This window comes from Ciconia boyciana, chromosome 1 (assembly GCF_034638445.1).
Source record: "Ciconia boyciana chromosome 1, ASM3463844v1, whole genome shotgun sequence".
In the NCBI taxonomy this organism is placed as follows: Eukaryota; Metazoa; Chordata; class Aves; order Ciconiiformes; family Ciconiidae; genus Ciconia; species Ciconia boyciana.
In genome coordinates, this window is record NC_132934.1 from 142827767 (window position 1) to 142855288 (window position 27522).

The 27522-nt window shown below is 35.3% G+C and overlaps 1 protein-coding gene across 2 annotated transcripts in view; it reads left to right on the forward strand.

The window, feature by feature from the left end:
- PRKX (protein kinase cAMP-dependent X-linked catalytic subunit) overlaps positions 1–27522 on the forward strand; it is a 60984-nt gene that overhangs the window by 28037 nt on the left and 5425 nt on the right. For both annotated transcript variants that reach the window (XM_072849537.1, XM_072849538.1), the window contains exons 2-7: positions 1262–1430; positions 5689–5952; positions 12472–12591; positions 18258–18353; positions 22639–22696; positions 25229–25306. In XM_072849537.1, coding sequence (XP_072705638.1) covers positions 1262–1430; positions 5689–5952; positions 12472–12591; positions 18258–18353; positions 22639–22696; positions 25229–25306 — 785 coding nt within the window. The remainder of the gene's footprint in view (positions 1–1261; positions 1431–5688; positions 5953–12471; positions 12592–18257; positions 18354–22638; positions 22697–25228; positions 25307–27522) is intronic.

A 27522-nucleotide genomic window follows, 5' to 3' on the forward strand; every position in this document is an offset into this window, starting at 1 on the left:
CATGGCATTGTTTAATGAGCAAAAAAACAATGAGCAACCACCCGATGAGCTGAAATGTGTGTTCATCTTCAAATATATAACACTGTGCTGCAGTACAAATAGCAGTGTGGCTAAATGTGCTAGTTTTAACTTTCATTTCAAACTAAAAGAAATACTCAGTTCAATTATGTATAATTGTCTTGAGTGCAATGCACTTAAAAGGAACTTTAATGACTACTGTATTGAATAGAGAAATGCATAATACATTATTTAGAAGACAATATGTTTTTATGTTCCTTTTATACTTTTAAGAGTGAATTGAAAAAGGAATACAGTAACTACAAAAAAAGGATGCCTGCAATCATACTGTTTCCGTGTAATATAATGATGCAGCACTATAAGCAGATTTTTAAAATTTGTTTTTAGAAGGGTCAGCAACTTTTAAGTATATTTTTCCCATCACTCCCTTATCGTAATGAATCACTTCACCTCTCTGCACATATTTAAGGGAATAATCTCCTCACCTGAATAATTGCAGAGAGCTGTTCTCAGTCATTGAACCTTGGTAGATGAATATTTTGAAATTTTTTTGATGTTGTAATAATTTTTGTATATTCTGTACTCTTTGCATTATGAGTTCCTGCCTTTGAAACCCTGATTGATTTTTAGCTACCTTGTTTCAATAAATAATATATGGAAAGTTAAGTAGGTTTTTGTGTTGAGGAATTATTAACTCCAGTACAATTGAACATTGCATTCTCGGTCAGTGAATTTTTTTTTTTTTTCCCCTTTTATGCCACACACTGTGGATATAATAAGCTGAATGCTACTTTTGAGTTTATGCCTCCCAATCTAAATTAAAACTGATCTCTGAAATTTAAGAGAGTTTTACAGCCTTTCTTCTGCACCTGAGAACAATTTTGCTTGTTTCATTTATATTGGTTGCATTTGAATCTTATATATTACATAGTTATTTTTTTTATACATCTCCCTTACCCTTTCTCAGGACCACTTCTCTTTGCAAGAAATGCTTCCGGTATCTATCCGAAGAGTGGCACTATCACAATACCGTTATTTTCATTAAATCACTACCACTAAAAATTGAGAAATCCAAGAAAAAAATTGTGTGAAAAAAGGTAAAAAAAGTAATACTGGTATATTGATAAGGAAGAAAAAAACCCCAAAACCCAGGAATTGAGTTCCTGTAGGTTTTAATTTAATAAATTATCTTTGCTTTTTTTCTCTTTTACAATAAGTTGACGTTTCTTCTTCGACTTTTCAGGCACGGGTACCTTTGGGCGTGTTCATCTGGTGAAGGAAAAAATGGCCAAACGTTACTTTGCACTGAAAGTAATGAGCATTCCTGATGTCATTCGACTGAAGCAAGAGCAACATGTGCACAATGAAAAGTCAGTCTTGAAAGAGGTCAACCACCCCTTTTTGATCAGATTGTAAGTTGTTGTATTTTTAAAATTCATTTAACTTGTATATAAAGTGCAGTTAAAGTGTTCCAGAGTCTCACTGCAAGTTTTTAGGTACTTAACACCAAGCATTTAATTTATATTATGTAATCTAGACTAAAATAGACTTCAGACTAAAATATTCATTATAGAAGAATCAAGAATTTAAAATCAGGAGACATAATTTAAACATTTAAGCAGTAATTTATTATAAGCTTTACTTTGTCTCTTATTTTCATACTGCAGAAGAGAAATTTTCTTAAGTGAGGGGAAAATACTGATGAAGAAATGTTAGGATTGACTCATCAAAATGACTTATAGAATGATTCTTGATGTTAGAATGGCGAGAAAAGAAGTATTTTTACATATATAGTGCCTGTAGATATCTAGATAAAGATATAATTGGATTTAAGTATCTGCTTTTTGAAAACGTTTGTGAACTTTACTTTTGCAAACTTTATGTTTAAAGAGTTTAAATGACTGCAGCATTTCTTGGGCTTTCTTATTCCCATATTGAGGTTAAGTGATGGAACCTATTGAGAAACATGGTTTACACACAGTTCGTGAAGAATACGATTTTTAGTGGAATTGTGATGATTCTAATGATCCCTTTATTAAGGAGAGAAGGCGTCATACTTTTCTGTTCACAGTACCACAGCACCTTTTGTGTATCTGAGCCCATATTTATTAATGGGATAACTAAACCTCTGAGTAATCGCACAGTTAATTTCCATTTATATTTTCTCATGCATGGATACAGGGCCACTGACCAAGATTTGTTTTGCATTTACCTGCCTTAATCAGTTTTACATAAAATTAGACAAAATTAGCCTTAGTTAATCTCTAGCAGCAGCCTTCTCCCAGGGCTAAGAAAGTATCAGAGGGAAAAGAAGACGCAAAAGCATGGTAGTCATCCAAAAGATGGAAAGAGGCGTGCAGGAGGAGGCTTTTTCCCTGGTGTGCAGTTGCTTTTTCCAGCATTTTGATGCTATTGGTTTCCAGCCAGTGTTCAGATATCCTGTGTGTAGCATCGTATCAGCAAGATGAGTTCTAGGGTATGTGGAGTTTGAGATGCATGTGGAAAGCAAGGTGGAGAGGCTGACTACATCTAGTTAGACTGATTAAAATATGGACTGAACAGGGGGTACAGGGTTTTATATGTATATCTATGTACATGCATAAATTCTTTTAAAAAAACCTAAGAAACAAAAAACCTACCAAAACCAACCAACCAAACAAAAACATAAAACCAGTACATCTGTGTATCTAGAATGGTGCAGGAAGTGTGGGAGTAGAGAAACTTGGGTGAGAAGTCATAGACAGGGATGTGAGGGTTCATGTCTGTACAGAAGTGATCCAATATCCAAACTGATAAGTTTTCTTGGATTTCGTTCATGTCGTATTTCCAAAATGTCAGATTTTAAAGTTGCCAAAGGAAGGACACGATTCAAATGAAAGTTCACTTGTGTGCAAGGCAAACATTCTTCATGTCTTCTAGCTCTTTGCCTTTTCTGTTGACATGTTCAATGAGATGCCACATCAGCTATGCTCATGTAATTGTCCATGTGCTGCCTTTGTCCCTTCGCAAAGGAGACTCAAAGCAATCTAGCTGAAATGAGGTAGTTAAAATTTAAGTCATGGTAATATTTGTTTGCTTTAGGTTAAACAAGCATTCATGTATGGTTATCACTGACTGTATGACAAATAAAACTTTCTGCAGCTTTTTGTGTGGCTAACAGCTTTTTTTCAGACACCTTCTCCCCTGCCTAATACATGTTTTTTTTCCATTAATTCTTTGACTATAATTGATCAGCAAAAAGGGGAAAAAAATTTCTGTATAGTTCTGCTTCAGTGCCTTTGAACTGTTATCTACATGGTCTGGTTTTTATATTTTCAATTAGCATCACCACCTTAAACATGGATAGTATCTTTCTCTGCTTGCAAAACAAGGAACAGGTGCCAATGCAGCCTAATACAGTATTTTTTTAGCACTTTATGATGGAGAATTTTAAAGTAATGCTGCACGTAATTTATTTCTGGTGTTCATCCTTCCTATATATTCCTATACATAAAGACTTTTACATAAGTTTGGTTTTTTTTATTTTCCTGTTACTGTTGAGAAATGCTCTTCCTGCATGTAGGGAAGTCCTGAATCATTTTTTTCTGTAGATAGTGAAATTATTTATCTATTTATTTTTGAACTGTTTTTTGTAAATGCTGCTTTGGTGCTCTTGCAACAACTAGTCACTGCAGACTCCTTGGCTGTCTTTACTGACATGTTTGAGTGACCTGTCATAACTGTGGGTGCAGCAGTTCATATTGTGCTGTAATTTTGACATGTACCTTTGATTATTTGTTCAAGAGAACAAGAATTAATAAAAATCAACCATGTCTTGTAAGCTAAAATAGGTTGTCTGTAAGAGTTCACAGTGGCATCCAAAGTTTATGTAGTGAAGCTGAATTTTAAAATTACCTGATACCATGCATATTATTCTAACCACAGCTTCTGTGATAATTTCTTTTTGTGTATTAAAATACCATTGAAAGCAATCTGTATTGCAAATAACTGAAGTTCTTTATTTTGCTATTTTTCATGTATACCAAATAATGTATCCATGTTTCTGTGGATAGACAATCCTTTAAGAGTCAGTTCTTGAAGAAATTAAGTCCAGTAAAAATACTGTGTTCTAATGGTCTGGATCTTCCATTTTTTTTCTCTGCTTTGTCAGATTTTGTTCCTCTCCCCTGTACGTGGTTTTTAAGTATGTGGTTTGCTTTGTTTTGCCTATTCCTTTTCCTCTTTCTTTGTTTATTGTCGGTGCAACTTTGCCTAACTCCTTAAAATACATCTCAAGAGTGTTTTTACATAGTAAATAAAGATACTATGAACATCATCAATAGCCAATTCATGATGTTGATGACTGTGATAGGGAAGTAGTGCCGTAAAAACAAAAGGCAAGCCTGGGCTCTGCTTTCTTCATCACTTTGAGGGAATGGAGGAGCTGTTGCTGATGTCCGATAGTCTGTCTCATTTTCTTGGTCGCCCTCAGTGCCGGTATCAAGAATGAAAATCTTACTGAGTAAAAGTCACTCATGGGTTTGGGAGCTCAGTTTGCTCTGCTTATCTTTCTTGAGACTCTATGCCTTGATTAGGAACCAGCTCATGGAGAAGAAAAAAAAAAAAAAAAAGAAATTTGATCTTTCATTCTTGTGATACTGCAGATGTAGTGACTAGAAGCTAAAGTAACCTCTATTCTTGTATCATTAAAGTAGGTAGGGATACAGTGTTCTTTATCTGTTTTCATAGTAATAAGGATAGCTGTTTGTTTTAAAATGGTACAATATTCTTAAAGACATTACCAGATACTTATTTTCTTCTTAACTGTTGAGTTACATTTGGGTGTGTGGTATACAAGTTGTTTAATGTGGGTAGAAAAAAAACCAGCTTAGTTGTGGGGAACGTGAAAGAGAAGACTCCTGTATTCTGTAATGAAGCATGTGAAAGCCACATGGAATGATTTTCTTTCTTCCTTAGCTGCTCTGTACTGCACTCTAGTAATGAATGTACCACAATAATAGTTCTTAAATTAAAGGCAACAGTCTGAGGAATGGAAGGTACTTATCATTAGGTTAATTCTGAGGTACATAAATTAATCTTGTTTTACTGTCATTTTTGCTTTTCTATTGCTTTTGTTAAAGATACCATAGAAGAGCAAGCATTGTGATCTGATGCTTTTCTAGTAACTCTCGTTGGGGTTGTCTGTTTCCAGGGAGGAAAGGGTAGGAGAGGGGAAGGAGAACTCTCTGGTGTCCTGTTTTTGAATATACTGTCATAAATGTCTTTACAAAAGCAGATTCTGCTCACGTCCCATCACTTTGGCAATATTTGATTAAATAAAATGTAAGATGTGTACCAGTTGTCTGGTTTTAGCAGACTGGCAGTATACTAAGTCAGTTACTAGGTGCTTAGCAGAGGCCATTTTGTACAATGCAACAGAGTCTATCAGACTTTCTTTCTTAGCCTGTGCTGTGCGCATCCTGAGCTATCTGTTTTACTTTTCAGATTAAGTCAGCTGCTTGAACGTCTGTTACGTAATCCTGCTAGATTCCTGGGTTTTTAATATTTGCAGAATAGGAACCATAAATTAATTATGTCCATAGTTGGGGCAACAGAGATCATTTTACAGAATTTTAGTTCTAAAGCAAATCAGAGACATAATTTGTTTATTCAATAATATTTTTATTACAGATTTTGGACCAACCATGATGAACGTTTTTTATACATGTTAATGGAATATGTGCCAGGAGGAGAACTTTTTAGTTACCTGCGCAACATGGGGCGTTTCAACAACAGCACAGGGCTGTTTTACTCAACAGAAATTATTTGTGCAATAGAATACCTGCACTCCAAAGAAATAGTTTACAGAGACTTAAAACCTGAAAATATATTACTAGACAAAGAAGGACATATCAAGCTTACTGATTTTGGATTTGCTAAAAAGCTGGTGGATAGGTAAGTGGGTTTTTTGTTATGGTTTAACATGCAAAATGTAATTACAGTTGGAAGAAAAAAGTTTTATTTCAGGGCTCAGCATTTCACCTAATATTCTGTGTGGTTCACACATGTCAAATCCCTTAATATGAAGGAAATGATCATCTTAAAATGGCTGTATGGAAACCAATATTACATCTTAGATATAACTAGGAGCAATATCACAGATAATCTACCATAGAAAAATATTTTATATGAGTAGGTTTGTATGTTTAAGTTGTCAGCAGTCATCTTGTAAAAAGGGAGTTCAATGAAGTCAAATGAGCAAATATTGAGATATGTACATCAATACATTAAATGGGACATTAATCTTCCATAGAAGTTGAATTGCTAAATGCTTTGTAACTGCTGTTTCTTTCTGCTTTGCTTTTAGAGGGATTTTTGAAATGTGGGAATAACATTTTAAAACTGGATACTGTGTTTTCACTAGCCTGTTGCTAAAATGAAACTGAAAAATCTAGACAGAAACAATAAGGCCAGCTTCAGCAGAAGTATTTATTTAACTGTAGCTTCTACAATACTGTCAGCTTTATGTCTGTTTTACTAGCCTGTGTAAACTTTTTTGATAATGCAGAGGTGTTTTCCCCAGTGATTTCTCTGTTCTCTCCGTTTGAACTACCCTTCCAAGATTATAATACATGTTCTTAAAAGGAAGGAAGAGCTATCATTAGGATTGAAAATAAGGGAGGAAAAAAATAGCTTGTCATATTAGAAAAGCGGTGTTATGAGGTTTGGTATTATGCCCTAGGGTCACCTCTTGAGGGAGACCATATCAGATTGTTCTAGTTGAGGCAGCCTAGTAAGCAAGTTAGGCATTACATAGGTGCTCATCCTCTTCACTCATCTGTTTTACCTGTTTGATGCTGCTTTTGCAACAGTTCTGGGGGGTGGGGACAGGGGCAGAATTCTACAAGATCAATTTGAAATGAAGGTGGATCTGAGGGATCCACTCTTAATGGATCCCTTATGAAGTAAAAGTCAGATGGGACAGATCAAGTTGTGTTATGGAGGTCATAAAGGTTGCTTCCCTATGGGTTGCATGCTCCCTGTGCTGGGCTGCCTTGGCACAGAAGAATTGTAGGCAGCTAATAAGTATGCTAGTTCTATTCAACCTTAAGGTCTAAAAGTCTGTTTTAAAACCGTAGTGTTTTAATAACAGTATGTTTGATTGAATTCAGTTTCCACTGGGCAAGCAAATAAGTCTGCAAATGTTGGCTTTTTTTTTTTAATATTTTGTTTTTAAATCAAAATAACTTTTTGCAGGAAGAGGTACGGCTACTTCCATGTAAAAAAGTAGGATGATCTCTTTATAAGACATCTTCATACAAATTCTTACAACTTCCTTTTTATATTTAGATACTGCCACTTAGTGGTTATTCTTAATTTAGATTTCTGTGGGTTTCAGGCACAACAGAAATAACCCTTCATTAAATAAGGTGATAGTTCACATTAAAGTATATTTTTCAATCTGGAAGGTGAATCTATAAGAGTAAATTTGTTCAAATACATCGTAGGACATCAAAACAAGTTATCACTACTTTTTTTAGTTGTTTTTTTGTGTGTCCTGTCTTGCTGGGGGTGGGGAGAGGTATGGGCAGGGTGTGAAGTTGATCAATTTGTGTTGAACTGAATCACAGAACGCTATAGTAGTTTTATATTAGTACCTGGTTTACCTATAAATGTACAACAGGTAATATAAAATGCAGAACACAAAGTAGGAAGGAGCGAGGACTTTATCAGTTAGAGCACGGTAGTTACCTATGCAAGTCTGATTCCTGCTGCGCTCCCCCCCCCTTCCCCCCCATATAGTATTCACCCTACTAGCTGTAGTCATTTTCACAATGCTGTTTTTGTCACTGTAAAAATACACAGTTGTCAGCAATTTATCCACTAATGTGCTCCGGTAGGTTATTTTGTTTCATAGACTATTTGACCTACAGTATAGGAGATGTTTTGTCATTTTTATGCATGGCAAACATCTATACACATGAACCTTATATATATGTATGTGTGTATATGTATACATATATATAGTGCATATGAATTGTGAAAATAAAACACAAAGTATATATGTTTTTCAAACAGCTGTGAGGAAGCATGCCACTTAGGACCAACCAATATTTTCCTAGAGAAACATGATATGTAAAATAAAACATAGTCTGCAGAAGACCTTTAATACAAACACACGTTTCTTGATGCATATCATTTCCTGTGAATGATTCTGTAGTTGCTTAATTGAGATTTTTCTGTAAGCATTTTCCTTTCTTCCCACTATCATATGTGAAAGGGTGAAGTGTTCACCATATCCATCTACAATTAAGCTGCTCTTTAGAGAGAGTGGCTGGCTTGTAGCTCACGTTCCCGCTGTGGGAAGCAGCCTGCACATTTACCTTCTTATTAGTAAATTTTCTGAAGGGCTAGACTCTTAATACTTTTTTTTTTTTCCCTAGAGAAAGAGGAAAGTGAGGAGCTTTTCTTGTCTCCTTCTGTTCCTTAATGATAAGTTCTTCTGTTTATCCTTGTTCTTCCCTTTTCGGTTAAAGAAATTTAGAATTTTTAAAAGGTTCTCCAAAACAGTGTGTCTTTGCCTCAGATGCTGTTTATTTCTTCTCTTTTCCACCTTGCTGCTCCTTAACTGAAGACTTAATAACCTTTTCAGTTTCTTATAAGTACATTCACATAAAGTAGATGTGCCTCTTAAAAAAGAGGCAGTGTCAAGAAAAAAGGAGGGGCAGGGGAACTGGAATAAATGATTGTTCCCTGAAGGATGTAGAAAGGATTTGCTTTTAATTTTATAGCCATTACATTTTTAGACCTTTCTTTTTCTGGAAAGCATAAACCACTTTTCAGGTATAATATGTCCATTAAACATGTTTCAGATCTTTCCTACTGTTTTTTTTTTGTTTGGTTTCCCCCCCACACCCCCTTGTGTTCTTTCAGAGAAACTGAAACAAAAGTTCATAGAATTTTAAAATTTTTATGCACTTATTTCACTCAGTTTTATGAAAGTTTTAAGTAAACTTACTTTTTTTTTTTTAGAGGAATGTTATTCACTGTTGATTTTAGTTTGCTCCATTTAAATTCCTAAAAAAACCCAAACAAAAAAACACCAAACAAACAAAAAAACCTTAAAGATTTTGGGGATACTTCTGCACTGTTGCTTAAAGTGGATGTACCTCATGACTATTCTGCAGAGTGGACTTGAAGAGAAGGGGAAAAAAAAAAAAACAAACAAACAAAAACCAAACCCTCAAGACGTAGCAAATCTTGTTTATAAAGTGTATTGTGTGTCACTGTAGAAGCAAGAATGTCTTGCAGAGCAAACTTTTGTGAGCTGCAAACAAAGCAATCTCCATTGAGTATAATTATGGAGAAACTTCCAGAAGAGAATACCAAAAAGGACATTGTTTTTAATCTCTGGCTCGTATGCAAGAAGCTTGTAATGGATGCTGAATAGTGGAGAGTGCTAAAATATGTCAATCATCAAGACTTAACTTCTTCAAATAATACTGTTAACAAGTCCCGCAAATATTATTTTATAGCTTACCTTTGTGACCAGAGTAGATTCTTTGTTTCATTTTCATGTTTTAAAATTACATGTTCAACCTTATCAACTATTGCTTTACCTGTATTTCAGCTTTTACCTTGAAAACCCAGAGCAGTGGAATTTTTGTAGCAGTTTGAAGGAAGCAGTCTATTCTTATTTTTCTAATTTATAATTTATCTTCAAAAGGCTAACCTGGAGTTTCAGATGAATATGCAACAGTCATGAAATAGTAATGATGAAAAAAAATACTTAAGACAATTTGATCTTTCTATAGAATTTACTTGATGTGTTTTCCAAAATACTAAATAGTTTGTTTCATGACCAACAAAAGAGGAAATATAAGGCATGATCGTATGGCAGAAGTACACAGCTTGACAAAGAATGTGAGCTTCTTCCAAGTTTTTGGGTAGTTAGTAAACATAAATTTCTTGATTGAAATTAAGAGAAGTAGATGACCTGCTGGTGGTAATAAATTTTATTTCCTAGTGCAACTAGGGGACTTCGTTATGTTGGCCTTTCCTTAATTTGTGGTTTTCCTTCTGCTTGAATAAAAAAGATCTTGTAATTAACCTGCAAGGTAATTGAGGGTCATTTTAGTTACATTGCTACCAGCAAAATTATGTGGGTCCTGGAAGTCATGGTCAAGTGTTAAACTGATTTTTTTTTTTTTTGTATCCTAAATGACCTTGATAAGGGATGAGAACCACCAAAGACTGCATCTTTGCTGAATTTGTGCATTCATAGTGTTGGCAATTTTTTTGGGGGGAAAGGATGACCATTGTGGGGCATTGTGCTGCATACTGTCTGGCTTGTCCATTAAAAGGAATGTGCCTGCCCTGGCTGCTTTATTTGTACAGCCCGTCATCCCAAATACAGTAAAACTGGTAGCTACTTCATTTGCGGAGCTGCCTAAATCAGTATGAATAAAAATTCATATGATGGATTGTAATATAGCTTTTTAAATCTAGGGGAGGGGGGACTGTTAAAAGAAAACAAAGCTTTGTTTTTCTTAATTACCTAGTCCTGATCTAGGCAACTGCTAGATGGCAGTAGTGTGTAAAGCAGTGCTGTACGTAAGGATTTTCTTGAGTATGCTTGACTTGGAAAATGAGAGTTTATATTTTCTAGCAATAAAAATTATGCCACCCTTTTATGATAAAAATTAAATATGTATTCTTTACACTAATGAACATAGTTTCAAGAACCATGGAGCACTTGGGTGCATAGTGTGTCTAACACATTCTGACAGTTTAGCTGGAGTAATTTAGCTTTTGTCATATTAAAATCAGGCCTAAAGAAATTCAACTCTGTGTATCATAGATCTTCATTTAAAGTCTTGACTGACGTATTATTATGAATCAAAGCTAAGGCTTAAAACAAGCAAACAAACAAAAGGGGAAAAAAAAGAAAAAAACACTCAAAAGCTCTGTTTAAAATAATTTTGCAATCTCAGAAAAGTGTATTATTTAATCTTAAAAAAAAAAATTACGTACCATAGGTGCATCTTGAATATCCATTTATGGTTAGGAAAAAGAAGGTTTGTTAAGTTTAGCAGAACAGTGGTAGGAAAAACTAGAAGTTGAAAGAGGTATGTATTACTTCTAAAAGTGATTGCTACTCATCCTACTGCATTTGTTCAAGACCATGTTACCAGTTTGATTCATGCTTTGGAGAAGATTCTGCCTGCACTCACAAATAAAACAATTAGAGTTTCTTTTGCTGCAAGTTAGAAATTGTGTGCATTGACCATTAATTTTGTGACTGTATTCTTTGTCATTTCTTACTAGAACTCTTCTTAAAATGCAATATGCCTTTTTTTTTTCTTTCCCTCTTATCTGCTGTTCTTTCATCCTCTCTTGAATTGATGAGCACTTTTTCAAAGCTTCCTCTTCTGACTTGCTATCATGGAAGTTTAATTCATTCAGAATGAAAGCACGTTTTTTTCTCTAGTGTGTATTTAAACATAAGTCAAGGTAGTGAAGCCAAGCAAATTCTGCATGGGTGGTTTTACAAAGAAGATTTCACATTTCTGAAAGAACTTGTTGCAGAATATTCTGTGTTTCAAATTGTAATTTGGTCTTTGTAAACATTAACTGCTTAGCTTCAATTTATTTCATGCATTTATAGAACTTGAAATATACATTTCAATTAGATGGCAGTATAACACTCTTATATCCTGGGTTTATATTAAGAAAGATATGACTAAAAATTACATTAAGATATATCAAAAATACTATTACTTACATATCCTGTACTTGCTTAACTACACCTTGTAAGTATTTTAAATAATTAAAAACACAAAATGTTTTCCTTTGAATGCATATTGTGGGAGTGTGACAGGTTACATTTCAATACTATTTGAAAAACGTTACTTAGATTGTAAAAGGAATCTTACTTATGTCTGCAGCTATTTACTGATTTAAACTACTCCTTTTTTATCTCCCCTTCTTCCCTGTATTTTTCTGAACAAAAATTTTTCCTTTTGCTTGGAAAATGTCAGTAAGCTTGCCTTTTGCTGGGTCTGTCGGAAGTAGTCCATGAACTCCCAGGGTCTGCAGCTTACGGGATGAAAACCACTGTTAATAATTTCAAAGCAACGTATAGCCTAATGGGTAGAGTACCACAGCAGCAGTTGGGAAACTCAGTGCGCGGATGTTTCCTGCAGCCAAGAAGTTTCTTAATTTCCATGTATCTGTGTTACAGGAGAATTGGAGAGCATCATCAAAGCAGTCTTTTTAGATCTTGTAGAGGTCTTTCTTTTTTCTGTTGTTGCTATATACAATAAATACATAGGCATATGTTGGGTACTTCCTGTCTGTGTGTTTGTTTTTTTCTATTACTGTTATTTCAGTTTCACTTCAGTCTGGTTTTGTTTTTTGTTTTGATTTTTTGGTTGGGTTTTTTTGTTTTTGTTTTCCTTCTTTTCCTCCTAGGACATGGACACTCTGTGGCACTCCCGAGTACCTTGCACCAGAAGTTATACAAAGCAAAGGCCATGGAAGAGCTGTGGATTGGTGGGCCCTGGGGATTCTTATATTTGAGATGTTGTCAGGGTAAGTGATTACTATATCACAGCGATGTGATATAGTATATATGTGTGTGTGTGTGTATATATATATTAAAAAATTATATATGTATATATACAGGGTTCTTTACTAGTACTGTTTATGATATTCGGAATAGCAAATTTGGGCTAAATTTGTTATTGATATACTGGTTTCATTTCTGCCTCTGAAGAAAGGAATTGGGAAACTGTACAAAAGAACATACTTCACTGTTGTTACTGGGATTTTTTTAGTTTTTTGAGTTTGATGGTTTTATTTGGGTTTTTTTGTTTTATTTTTTCCTTAAGTCTTTTTTAACAGCTGCTCTTTTCCTTATCTGTTTTGGAAATTCAGGTTGAAGTTTAGATTTTTAGACATAAAATCCTTTATATTTAAAGGGTGAAGAAGAGGACAACCAGTTTTCTTTGAAACTTCTGTAATTTCTAGCATAGTGAAATAATATTTGCAGTGGGAGCTTTAGTCTGTAAAAATGCATGGTGGCAAGTAGGAAGACTTTTATTAGTACAGCTTGTATTACTACTGAGCACTGGTTTTCTTTAAACCAAATTAAAAAGAACAGGGAAATGCTTAAAAGGTGTATTTGGAAATCAGTTTGCTCAAACGCTACTTCTGATGTTTTGGAATTTGCTTGATAAGCAATGTTTCCAAAAGATACAAATTCAAACTGAAGAGAAACTTTCTGGAATTAATATAATTAACTGTCTTAATTTGCTCTGATTTCAAAAAAGAAATATTTTCAGTAAAATAAACAATGGGTTTAGGGAAAATGTGAAGTTCTGCTTGTGTACTGAACAAGGCATCCGTATGTTTTTCCTTGTTTTTTTGTCTTGGCTGTACCTTTTGAAAGTACTTGCAAAACAAAAAAGAGTGGGAATTTTGAAAGAAATCGGTTTTGCCCTGGTTGGTGCAGTAGAACAAATGCAGATGAAAGCAAGGCTTTCATAGCTTCAGAATAAACATGGTCTATTTTATCTGTTTTGGTTTCATAGTAGTTCGAACTTCTTTCAGTACCAGACCCAGCGTGTTCTGTGCCTTCTCACTCCCTGAGTGTGCGTTGGGTTGCCTCATTCTGGATCTGCAGCCTCATAGAGTGAAGTCAGAACAACAAAATCCTTGCATGGATTTAGTCTTCCTTTTCTCTATACAGTACTGTCACCTCACGGTAACTTTGACTCTTGTGGTGTTTGGACAAGCTCGTCAGATTGCCTGAGCAGACAGGTCCCCTGATGGATGATCACTTCAGAGCTCCAATCCATCATGTGTGTTTGCTGTGAAGAAATCCACCCAATAGCATCAAAACTTTATCCCAGAACAGCATTGCTGTCCACTGCTTGCTTTCTTAATATCCTGAAGGCTTGCATATGCATTTACTTTGAATCTCAAGGCAATTTCTGGACAGAAAAAGCATAAAAATATACTGATAGTTCCCTACTGACCCAGGCAGGCTTGGCTGACTGGTCTAATAAAAAGTTTTTATTTATGCAGGCTGGTAGCAGCCCAAGTTGGTCAAGGGAATCTTTCTCGCAGGGATGAAAGGAGCAAGAGATTCCCAGCAGCCTTGTTGCCACTAATCGTAGTCCTAGACAGCATGAAGAGTGTAGATAAAAGTGTCTGGTGCTGTAACATTAGCGCAGGTGCTGCTGTCTCACAGCAGTAGTCTGAGTGATTTACCTTCCTGCCACAGCTTTTGGTGGGACCACTCTCTGTTTGGTCTGTGTGGTCTCAGTGTAAGTGGATATTGGGTGTTTCTCCTTTCTGTGCCTTACAGAGATGTTGATAGGATTCTCTCTACTAGAGCAGTAATAGAAACATGGTTTCCAAAGTTAACAAACTGACTACAGGTGACAGTCAAGCAAGATCTCATCTCTGGAATCAGTGAGACCTCATGACTGCAGGGCGCACTGAAGTATGACTGTTATATATTCTTCATAAAAACAGGGAGCAGCTGCAATCATTTCTGTGCAGGATCTTCCCTGTCCTGAAACTATCTGGCTCAAGTGATGAGATCTGGATTCCCCCAAGCTTAATATAAACACTTTGGCTAGAGAGACTCTTAACCAATAGAGATAAATTACACATTTCTAAAAGGTAACTGAGATCTTATATAGGCTGATTGACAGAGAAGCTGTCTGCTGCAAGTGATTTTGTAACGGTTTTTACTACAGTACTTGTGTAGATATGCTCTTCATAATGATTGGATGCTTCTTTTTATTTTTTACTGTTTGGGTGGAGTCCCCATCCAAAGCTGGGACAGGGACTCCACCCAAGTTTGTTGGTTGGTTGGTGGGGTTTCTGCTGTTGTGGGTCATTTTTGGGTTTTTTATTGGGTTTTTTTGGGTTTGGGTTTTTTTTAGGTTTTGGGGTGGGGGGTTTTTTTGGGTGGTCGTGGGTAGATTGATACTACTTGATTAGGATTTTTAAGATTCTGGGGTTTGGGGAGGTTGAGGGGGGCAGGGCTTGTGGCTTGTGTGCGCTTTAAGAGGACAGGTTGTCACATAGGGCATATGCTTTTAGCATTTTATCAGCTTTTCGCTGTTGTTGGCAGTAGTGTTTTAAAACACATTTCCTCACCAACTCCAGATGTGGCTTGATATTCACTATCAAAGCTATTAATGCAATAACAGTCCTAGGTAACTTTATCCCTTGAAATTCAAAGATTTAAGAAATATGAAAATTATTAGAAAGTTAACAAAACCTGACTTCAAGACTAAGTTATTGTCTGCAAGTAAATTACTTAAGACATTTGGTAGTTATTTCCTGAAGTTACTCTCTCTGAACCCCAAAAGCAATTGAAAAGAATTGGTAGATGTGTGTGTAAGGAAATGATCTCTCTAAAAGCAAACAAACAAAACCACACTTTCCTGTTCTGCAGTGTCTTATTTCTCTAACTTAATCTCTAGAGGCCTGTGGAATTCTAGTTCTGCACATACTAGATTTAAGGCAAGGTCCCATTCAGGTTTAAGATAGTAAAATATAGGAAGGGGAAAGAACAGGGAGAACCAGGAGTGAGAAGAAATCTTTACAGAACAGATAAGTAATATTGAGTTTGAGTTAATATAAACAAGCTAAAGAAACGGTCAATAGAAAGAGTTGAAAGGTCTATTTATTTTGAGTAAATGTGTTCCATTACAATCTACTGTAGAGGAAAATATACTTGTTATTTAATGTTAGATATGTTAGGTCATAATTGTACTGTCATCAGATGTGTAGCTAACTGAATTTTCTCATTTAATGAGAGCTTTGTGTTTTCCGTTTCTGCTTTGGTGGTCATATGTGATGTGCTGGTCTTATCGTTTTAGGTAGCTAATGGTTCCTGTCTGTGGTTTCATCTTCTTAGACCTGTGTGTTTTCCCATGAGGTTCTACAACTTCTCTTCTTCAGTGCTAAAACTATCTGTTATCTTTGAGACCAATGTCAGTGCTATTGTTATGCATCAGTTAGCAAAAGGAATGGTTTGCAGCTGTTGTCCCATATAAAGAGATTTTTTTCTTTTAGCTTCTTTTCAGTTGGTGGAAAAAAGGCAGCTGTTTGTATTTGTGTTATGGTGTGAAGGGAGTCGGAAATTCAAGGGGGTTTTTGTTGATTTATTAGGTAGCTTCCAGCACAATACTTCCATTGTTTGGTCTAAAATCTGTGCTGTGTTGCAGATTGACACTTGCAAGTAGTATCAAAGTCAAGTTATTTGTTTGGTCTGTAAGAAAACTATGTAACCTTTCAAAGGTATTCTCATTTTGCATACAGTTCAAATGCACTTTAAGCAGTATTACCATTAAGCAGTATTGCCATTAAATTATTCCATAGCCAAGTGTGATTTAAATTTCTCTCAAGAATTCTAGACATAGTAATTTTGGATTTTCAAAGCAAAGAGCAATTTAAACATAAGTAAATATGCTTTAAACTTGCTTTGGAGAAAGTGAAGGATATAATGTTGCCAGACTAAAAAAGAAACTTTATATGATAGTCTGTCTGGTGTGGGAAAATTTTAGGCATGTTAAATATCTATCATGTTTTCTTTAGTGTCAAAGTGGGGATTTATAAAAACACAATTTTTTTTTTTCCTGAGATTCTTATCTTTTCCAGTTTCTTTCTAGCTGAGACTATTCAGTTTTTCATAATGAAACTACTCTGGCCTTCTGAACAACACCAACAAATGTTCTTCAGTCTTTCCGTAAACAGATAGTTTTGTCATGCTTTTCTGTGCTTTGAAGTATTACTTTTTTTACCTTATGCATACAGACAGCTTTATTTAACTATTCTAATAGAGTATGTTTTTGTCTGTGGCTGAATTTTGGAGTATTTCAAAGGAAATGCTAATCCACTTGACTACCAGCTGAATAATGAAGAAATTAGTACTTCTGAAAACACTTACATAATGGAAATAATGTATAATACTTCTTGAAGAATAAGCTAGAGTAACACAAAATTAAAGAAAGAATATGAAATGAAGAAACATTGGTTTCACCCTTGTTTGTGCTACCAATGATTTCCAAAGCCACCGGCACTGTATTTGTGTGTGTATGCACGCAGTTAAGTTCTCTTAGAAAGTAATTATAAAACGTTAGGGAGATGTGAAAATATTTAAAATGTTGGACTGTAATAGTGGTTGGACATTATTAATATGGTTGATATTCAAAATCCCTTTATTCTGTAGGGGTTTTGAGACAGAAGCATAGTAAGAGGGATGCTTTGGTCATGTTACGGAAGTCAAAGTGGGACTGAGATTAGTGAATGAGTGGTTAGTTATTCCATTCCCCTAAAAGGTTTCCTGTGGTAACTTCTAAAAAAGATGACTGCCACTCTGAAAACCTCTTGGCACTTGGACTAAGCTGCTTATATTGCCTGTACTGATGCACCCGTACTCTGAGCTTCTTGCAGTAATCAGGGTATCTATTATACTAGTAAAGGAAGCACAACAGAAAACTCTCTCAATTCTTACTGTAGCTGTAAAACAAGAAGTAGTCTCTCTGTTAGCTCCTAACTTAATGAAAAACTTTTTAGAAAATAGTAAGTGTAGAATTTTAATTGTATCTTGATTTACTGATCATCTTGGGAAGATTATGAAATAAGTACTTCATCTGTCCAACACAGAAAGACAGCTGCACTTTGAGAGAATTTCAGGTTCTGAACAGTCTGTCTCTTTCAAACCTTCTCTAACGAAACATATACTTGAATTCAAGAAATACAATAAATAACCAAACTGGACAATCTATTCATATGAGGGTCCTTTGACACTTTAGGTAGAAACTAGTGAATAAGGGTATGCCTGCAGTTAAAGGACAAGATAAAAAATGGTAATGCTGTTTTGGAAAGTACACCCTTGGATTTTATAGATAAAGGCAAAGCATTTTTTACTTAACACTGAAAATTTGTTGCATAACTGATATCTTTACTGTATTAATGTAACAAAAATCTCTCTTGTGATACTTCAGTTTTTAAATTCTATATTCAGTGTGTTGCGTACAAAAATGTTTTCTGTTTTGCAATAGCAGCCTTAACTTAAGCTATTCTTCAGGTTAGTATTTGATTGATGATGCCCCACCAAAAAGAACTATATAATCAGTGGTTTCTGAGGGGAATTACTATAACATAATATTGTTTATAAGAATTTGAGAAATCCTTTTTCTAACCTCTAAAAATTTGCTTTATTAAAATAGGTTTCCTCCATTTTTTGATGACAATCCATTTGGTATATATCAGAAGATTCTTGCCGGCAAAATAGATTTCCCGAGGCATTTGGATTTATATGTAAAGTAAGTCTATGAATCCAAACACTGTCTTTTGTATTCTAAACACCTCCTGAACACTGTTTCTAAAGGATTTTCATAGCATACCAGATACCAGATTCTGATTTTCTGAAACACCATGTTGGAAAATATTTTAGATTACGTTTACTCTTGCAGTCCAAGTAAAATTATGTGTTTGGTAGACTTCAAGCTGGAGATACAGTTGTAAGATATTATCTGCCTCTCTTACTTTTTCTGCATATTTTGGAATATTAAATGCTTTTCCACCTTCTACAAAGCTCATTGGTACCAGGTTGGTGCATGGAAGGAAGAAAAGAGGAGAAATATGAGGAGATAATTTTTAATATGAATAAAAATTAGGAGAGCAAGAGGTGAACACTAAACTGTTCCTTTGCATGCATATGTACCAGTTAAGTCACTCTCAACAAAACTACTTGAATGAACTTTCTGATACTTCAGAAGTTCCAGTATAAAATCAACTTCCACTTATGGTAGCAGGGCCACAGGTCAAGATGCAGTCTTATATATGCATGTGTGGGGTTTTTTTCATAGTATTTTGCAATCGCTACACGTATATTGCAGATGAAATGCTTTTTTCCCTATTTAAAAATTCCATAATTGAAATAATTGTTAGTAAACATTAGAACAGAGGAAGTGCAATTTTAAACATATAGTTTCTCCTCAGAAGCAGAGATGATTGAGTGAGTGAGGACAGGAAGTTATTCTTCATTCCCAGGTTAATCATTCAAGGTGTTTTGAAGAGGTGACCTTAGAGATGGCACTTGCTTACTGTCCCCACTAGGTAAATAGATAAAATGTTGTATGGCAAATCTAATGAAATCTGTCCAACTTTCTCTGAACTTTTACGAATTCTCTTTCAAAAATAACCATTTGGAGAGGATTTTTTAAGCCTCCATTGAATCATCAGGTGCACTGAATCAAGCATGTCTACATCACCTTAGGCTGATTAGTGTCATGTTTGTGTCTGTTCTTAACAGAGTTTTCCCTTACTATCTTGACGCTGTTTCCGATTTGGTGTAGTTTCATTGTCTGGTCTTCCTAACCCAGTCTGTCTTAGAAAGAAAACTGAGTTTCTCACATAGTATCGTATGCACTAAAGTATAAGAGTGTGACCAGAAGATGAACAGCTCAAATTAGGTTGTTCTCACTAGCAACCTGTCTAACATGGTGAAAGCATTTAAAAGTAGAGATGCTGTTAGCTTCTGTTTGTGCTCCACATTCACAGACCAACACTGATTTCTACTATCCATAAGATGCCTGATGCTGTGAAGTTTCCTAGTTATGGTAGTAAGCATGCATATGCAAGTTTTGCTCCTCTAGATGTGACTGTCAATGAATTGTAGGATACATTAATCAACATAGTTGTTGATACACCTCTTTCACAGCTTTTCTTACCCAGATGTTCTTTTAGTGTGTGCTTGGCAGCTCATTCCCATTACACTTGTGCCTTTAAGGCGTCTCATGGAATTCTAGCTTGGGCTTTCCTCCTTTATCACCTTGGGTTTGGGTGATCTCATTCATTTGCGTGGCTTCACCTGCTTTCTGCAGTGAGTTGTTAGCATAATGTCTCTCTCTTGTTCCATCAACCCCACTTCCTTTTTTTTAAACCACAATATGCAAAATTGGATAGTCTTTGACATCTCTGCACCGTTAGCTTAAAGCAAGTGCCAAGATTGTTTTGCCCTAATAAGACAGTCTGCTTCTTACCTTATTTATATCCCATTTGCTTTCTCTGTCATCTTCCTTATCAGTTGGTATCTCAGAAAGGATGAAGACTATCTTGGGTCCTGTCACATCCAGACTATGTCTGAAGTATTAGTGCTATACAGTGGTTATAACAATTGAACTTTAACTCAGTGCTCTTAGGCAGCAAAACTGCTTTTCTTTCTGAACTTTGAGAAAACTTTTCTACCTAGACATACTACATAACCTTACTGGTTGACATTTTTTTACCCACCTACCCCCTATCACCCTCCCACACTTTTTACATTTTGAATTTGTAAATTCAAAGCTTTTGCTTTCCCTTCTGCTCCATGATGTTCACTGTCTCTTACTATGCTATATAACAGCTGTGTGTCTTGTGTAAGTGCTGTTCCTTCTGGCCTGAGCTAGCATCTCTTCATGTTGCTCTCTACTGTGTCCCTTTTGTTAGCTGCCTTGCAATTTGTTCAGATATTTTCTCCAAGTCCTTTGTCCTGTATACGTGAAGTCCTTGATATATTTGACAATTAGTTCAGATCTCTTCTGAAGAGCAGCTTCTGCCACAATGATGATAAATTAACCAACTAGAAGTTCCAAACTAAGACTGTCAGCAGAGTTTTGTGTTACTTCATTTCTGATAAAACATAAGTATTAATTATGCTCCACCTATTTCTTTGGCCATTAATGAGTTTATAAGTTATTTCTTTATATTTTTCTTTTTTTGCTTTTGTAAACTTTTCTTTGCAAAGACAGTTTTGGAAAATACCAAACAAAACATCAGTGCTACAGCAGTTTAATGATCATTGGTCTGGAAAGACCTTGATGTAGAATTTCATTCCCCAAATACATTCAGCAACATATCTATTGGATTGACTTTAACATGATCATTTCTAAATTATTCTTTAGAAACTATGTAGTAAAGAAGCACTAAACTATCTACTACTTGATTCAATTTAACGGATATTTGTTCTGTTGAATGGAGCAAATGTCTTCATCTTTAGTGACAACACAGCAAGCTTGTCCCTTAACTGTGCTTTTCTAAGATGAAGATTGAAGATTTTCTAAGATTGAAGCAGGCCAAGAATGATCCATTGAATGTTTTCTGGTTATATAGGAATAGGAAACTCCATGATTTATCTTTGGTCATATAGCCTGTGAATCTAGTTTTAGGTTTCTGGATTTCTTTTCAGTCCTCCTTCTGTTTTAAGGTCTGGTTATAGACCAGAAGGTGACTGTAAAAAGAGTCAGTCACATGATTTAGTCTAATCCAAACATTAATTGGCTGGAATGATCATGAGAGTTTTAAAAATTGCTTTTCATCTTGACATTTTTATTCTCCTTTTATCTGGCAATTGAATATTTTTCCAATTGAATTTTAGAACTATATCCCCGCCAAATACAACAGCTTTTCAGTCTAGCACATTTACTCTCAGTTCATATATTCTTTGTGCATACACTTTTGTGATTTCAAGGATAGGTGACAGAATACTGTTTTTGTTTTGGGATAGTAGGTGTTACAGTTAGGGGTGGAGAGAGGCAGGTGTGTCATTAATATGTTTGCATTCTTTTATGTAAATAAAGTTGGGGGTTTTTTGTTTTTGTTTTGTTTTGTTTTAACTTTGCAGAAGGTTTAAAAAAACCCCTGGAATTAGCCATATTCTGTAGATCCCTAGCATTTAATGCAGTATTGCATCTCTCAGGTCTATTTGAGGCTGTAAAAACAAGAAGGGCGGCTAAACTTTTGTTCTTTCTTGTCACTGGTACTTCATGCAATGAGACCAGAATGCTGCTATTCTAAAAAATAAATAGCAAAATAGTCTTTGTGATAGAAAGTAACTGCTTATAGAAATGTGAAGCCAGATTTTTCTCTTAACTCATAAGTAATCAAGCTAACTCAATAAATTGTGATACTCACTTTCATTTATGTTGGAGTTTTTTGGTGCTTAATATTTAAAGTACTTGGCTATTAAAATGGAAGTCCTTTGTCTCTAAACTTACATTCATCTTTTAAAATATTGATTTATCTTTACGTAGTTCAATGAATTAGAATCTCAGGGAAGGCTTTTCAATTAAATTAAAGCTTATAGTTGTTACTAGTTTTAGGCAGATGACTAGCTTTTCCATGGTTTCTCTGAATATTTAGCTTCAACAGAGTTTAAATGTCAATGTATAAAGTTGAGGGTGCTGTTTTATCTGCATTTTTTATGTATTAGAGTTGTGTTCTGCCAAACAGGTTTGAGATCCATTTTGAGATTCGGAATGCCCAGCAAAATACAAAAATACAAAGAAAGATATGGTACTACTTGGAGGGGCTGGGGAGGAGAGAGACAGAGAAAGTTTTTCCCCTTTGTTTCTTGAAAGAGTCTAAAAGGAACTTGCAGAATTCTTGCAAGGTTATTCCTTTTCATCATTCACTCTTAAGTGTCCTAAAATATGAAGGAAACGAATGGGTAAATTATACACAGTATTAGCTAGTCAAAGGGAAGTATGCTCATATTCTGTAACATATGTATGACAGTCAAATATAAATTTATTTTGTTTAACAGAGAACATGTTTTCTTTACTTCAGAGATCTTATTAAGAAGCTGCTTGTGGTTGACAGGACAAGACGATTAGGAAATATGAAGGTCAGTATAAAATGTTAGGTGTAATGCAGAACATAGCACAAGGTTGAAAGAATTCTGTTGGAAAGATGTAGAACAGCTCTTCTATGTCTTTTGTTTTTATAAGCACGAAATTAAGATTATTTTCCCATACATTACTTTGGTTGTGCAATCCTAAATGCAAAGTTTAACTGTGTATTTCTGGAAATCATACTCCTATTGTCTGGATTAATGCTATCCTTCAAGACAGTTTCTCCCTCACCCCTCCACCCCCCCACCCCACCCCCCCCAAAAGAAAAAAAAGAAACCCTGCCTGTTTACTAGTTAATTTGAAGACTTACATTGGACCAGAAACATGGTGCTTAGGCCTGTAGAACAGGGCGCCAGCTGATTTGGTTCTTTCTTTGGAGTTGTTTAATCCCAGAAGGAGCACTAATAAAATTTGAAGCTTAAAAATTATTTTAAAGAGTATAAGGGTTGTTGTAGTACCATGATGTTTGGTCATTGTCCTGATAGTTTGGTGGTGGGGCTGATGAGGCACAGTCAAATAGTCTTCCACCAAGAAGAATTATTCATCCTATTCTGAACAGACTTCTGAAGGCAATAGCTTACTAGTCAAAAATATGCTCACGTGTCCCAGGCAGCATTCCAGCCTACCTCAAACACATCTATCTGTGATATGTCAAGGAGGAATACAAAGCAACCCTGTGAATTCTGTGAGATGTCCTGATGTGGTGCTACTTGTAATGCCAAGAAGATGACAGCTTTATTACAAGCTTGTTTGATTCTGCAGCTGTGCAGTAGCTGTGGTTGGTAGTGCAGTGAAAAGTTAGCTGCATGTGAACTCAGGTACTTTAACAGGCTAGCCAAGGCACCACACAAAACTGAGTGTGAAAGTTAATATACCCTTCTGGCAGAGTAAATTAATCCTATATTTATTGACTTTATTGTTGCTACAGTGTTGCAGATACCTAAATTAGCCTGTGTAATCTTTTAGTTCTTCAGAGACAGCTAAAATTTCCATTTCCCTGGGCAGGGGAGGTTAGAGGTTTGCTTTTTTGCACAATACACAACTTATGTTGCATATAGGTGAAGAAGGTAAGAGATACATAGTCGTCCAGGTTCCTTGAACATATTGATACAAGTATAGATGCTAGAACCCACTGTCCAACATTCATTTTCAGAGCCTTTTATGGCACAAACTTAGACTGGTAAGAAAAGCTAGGAAATAAACATTTTCCTTATCCTTCAGAATTCTTTGCAGTGTTTTTTGTGGGGGCAGCAGGAGGATTAAAACCAAACTTTCATAAGGTGACAATTTAGAAAGTTATAGACCAGTGAAGACTTTTATATCTTTTTACAGTTTTGAAGGAAAACAAAACCAAAAGCAAACCTTGGTTTATTCAAACGTGGGTTTTGGGAAGTGTGTTTGGCTGGCTGGCTTTTTTTTTTTTTTTAGTCTGTGGTTGTTTTGGTTTGTTTTGGGTTTTTTCCCTACAATTGGCTAAAATGCCAAAATCAAAAATAGTTCTAATTAGAAAAGGGATTTCGGGTAGGGGCAGTAGGTCAGTCTTAAGTCTGATCCTTTTCCATAATCATAGTTGGTTTAAAAAAGATTTAAATCCCATTGGGCATTTTCTGGTGAAGCATTCAGTCAGATCTGCTTTTGAGGGACCTAGGCGATAAACCTCCTTGTTGCCTTTTTGGATATGAGCACGGATAGTCCCACTCCATATAAGTCTGAAAAAAACAAATGTGTGGTATGCTTCACATGTGGTATGAGCTTGAGTGCTGTGCATTAAAACTGTGCTGTGATCAGGCCCGAGACAGAGAACCAACTGGTTTTCCCCAGTGCTTAATGCCTTGAGCACGAGTCTGCCTGAACCAAGCTTCATCCTGTGGGGTGGGGAGGGTAGAAAGACATTTTCGTTCTTTATGTACCTAATCAAAACAGTCAGCCCAGAGAGAATAATCATTACAAGACAAATACGCCTTTAACTATATATCTAAACTAAAAACAAATGGTTTTATACGTATACTTTTGTAACAGTACTGAGAACCTCTTGTTGTCGGCACTAAACATCTGTAATATTTGATAGAACTATGTGCTTCCCAGACATGATTTTTATTTAAGACACCATCAACCTCAGTTGTTTTGTTGTTGTTTTTTTTTAATTAGTGTAAGAATTAGAAAGTATGTCTGAATAAGAGGCATTCTCTAAAATGCTGGAGAAAACAGAAGTGAATAGAACTGCAACTGCAGTGAATGGTTTTGTGGGTATTGTAAAGCCTGTTCTTGATCTCCCTTGTGTCAGAAGAATGCTGCAAAAAAAAAAAAAAAGAAAGAAATTTGGATCTTATTGCTGGAACTCAAGATCTGCTAGGGAAATAAGACAGTGAATTTATCCCGTAGAATCTTTTAATGATTATCATCTGAGAAAAAAAATGTTAGACGGACCGTTAGTCTGCCTTGATACCACAGTTCTTATGATGAAATACATGGTTTGGCATACATGTAACTTACTGAGTATTTATTTTGATATTTTTTTTTTTAAGAATGGAGCAGATGATGTGAAGAGACATCGATGGTTCAGGTCTATAGATTGGGACACTGTACCTCAAAGGAGACTAAAGGTATATTCTGCAAAATACTGTATAGGACATTGCAACAAGAAATTATTGTTAATTTAAGCTGATCTGTCGAGGTTTTGTTGCCTGTTGTGTCTGTGTGTTCATATGTGTGTACAAGCACATGTGTATATGCGCACATCAATAATTACATGTATTTTCAGCCTTTTACACTGCAGAATTAATTATATTAACGTCTACTTGCATTTTTGTCTATATACGAAATGTCTAAAAAAAAAAAAAAACAATCCCTGCTTTGTTTTGCTGAAGTTGATTAGTTAATACAACATTTAATTTTCAGTTTTAGGGGTTTTTAAGTAACTACTTGTTGTAGGTGTTTTTTTGTTTGAGGGGATGGGGGGGATTGGTGGTTTGGTAGTTTAATTTTTTTATTATTTATTTATTTATTTCCCCCTTGTCCTTATATCTGTGGAAGTATTTTACTCTGGGCTTTAAATTTTTGTGCCAAGTTCAATTCAGGTAAATGCTTTAATAAAATGTAAAGCATATGGGAGTAGGAGGAATAGGGAAGGTGAGAGAGAAGGATTTATGAATGTAGTCCTAACATACTTTTTAACAGCACTCAATTCTAGTATAATATGAGGGCAGATGTTTGCAAAAGCTATCAACACTGCAAAATGCTTTTTAAAGTCCTTTGGAAGTAAAACTGCCTTCCTTCTTTCCTTTTTCAAAGGTCTAACTAGTTCGATTTCTTACAGCAGTGGTTTTCAGTAACAGGTTCCCATACGCAGTCAATCAAGTACCGATTAAATAGTTTTCCTTTTCTTTACATTAGTTTCTTATAATGAATTGCTGACTAGATATCTTAAATTGACTTCTTGCAAAATAGATTAGAGATGAAAATGTTCTTGATGTGTTCTTGTAGACAACATCCTAATACAAAGCTCTAGGTGACTTTTTTCTTTAAAAAAAAGTTTACATTGTTTTAAATGTATGGGTTTTGTGGGTTTGAGTGGTGTGGGTTTTGTTTTGGGTTTTTTTGTTGGTTTGGGGGGGGTTTTGGGGTTTTTTTGGTTTGTGTGGTTTTTGTTGTGGTTTTTTTTTTTTTTTTAAGGATTACTACACCCAGTCCATGTTTTATGTAGATCTTCTGTAATTAAGTCACATTTTTCAAATTATTTACTGTGAATTCTGGTCACACAAATCTGCAAAGAACACAAACTGGATGATAGCATGTTTTATAAATATTTCAGCTCCTGAAGTTTATGACAACCTACTGTATTTACCAAATAAATAACAAATAAATAGTATGAAAAACTGAATGTTAGAGGTACAAATCAAAAGTCTCAGGTCCAAACAGCCTTTGTTTTGCATTTTTATATTTTTAAAAAAAGTCACCGTGGCATTCAGATTATTATGAATCCAAAACTTGTTTCTTAGTCTTCGTGCTGGTTACATTAAGCTCTTAGAAGACGAGGTGCTGCTTAATTATACTTCAGAGCAAGGATGAGAATTGGGTCAGAAATTTACTTTGTTATTTTTAGAGGCAGCCATGTTCTTCAGAATTAGTTTTCACAATCTCATGCTATTTCATACTGATGAAGATATTGAAAACATGAAATAATGGATACAGTGCTCCATTTTCCCTGTAAAAAATGTGAATTGGCCTATTGTACAAAGGAAGCATTGATGCACAGTTCTGCTAAGATCTTAAATATCAGTATTATACGAATAATAGTAATGGCTGAAAGAGAGAAAATGATTTTGTTAATCTAAAATAGAGGATTTTCCTTTCTCTCTTTTTTAAATTTTTTTTTTATTTTTCTCATTTTGTGTGTCACTTCACAAAACTGGTTTTCCTGCCAAAATGCTTACAGGGAGATAGGGGTACCGGGCATTGCACACAGTGGAGCAGATAGTTCTCTAGAGCAGAGCAGATTCTGCACATTTTGTTAAGCATCTGGGCAGTATGCTGTGACTCCCACACTGCAAAAATAGGACTTTGCTTTGGGCTGAAGCTTAGAAGTACCATCCCTCAGGACCCTCTCTTTCACATTGAAAACCTGCTCATGGCTTTGTTTCAAACTGGGAAGCCAAAAAGATCAGGTAAGATCTCAGAGCTAGCAGAAGCCAGACTTTTATCTTTTTGAGGAGATGCAGAATAACATTTTGCTGTACTTTATAGTTCTGTCTGTGGTATGACTTTTATTAGCCAGTTTGGTGATCATCCGTAAGGTTTTCTCATCCTAAAGTATTTTGTT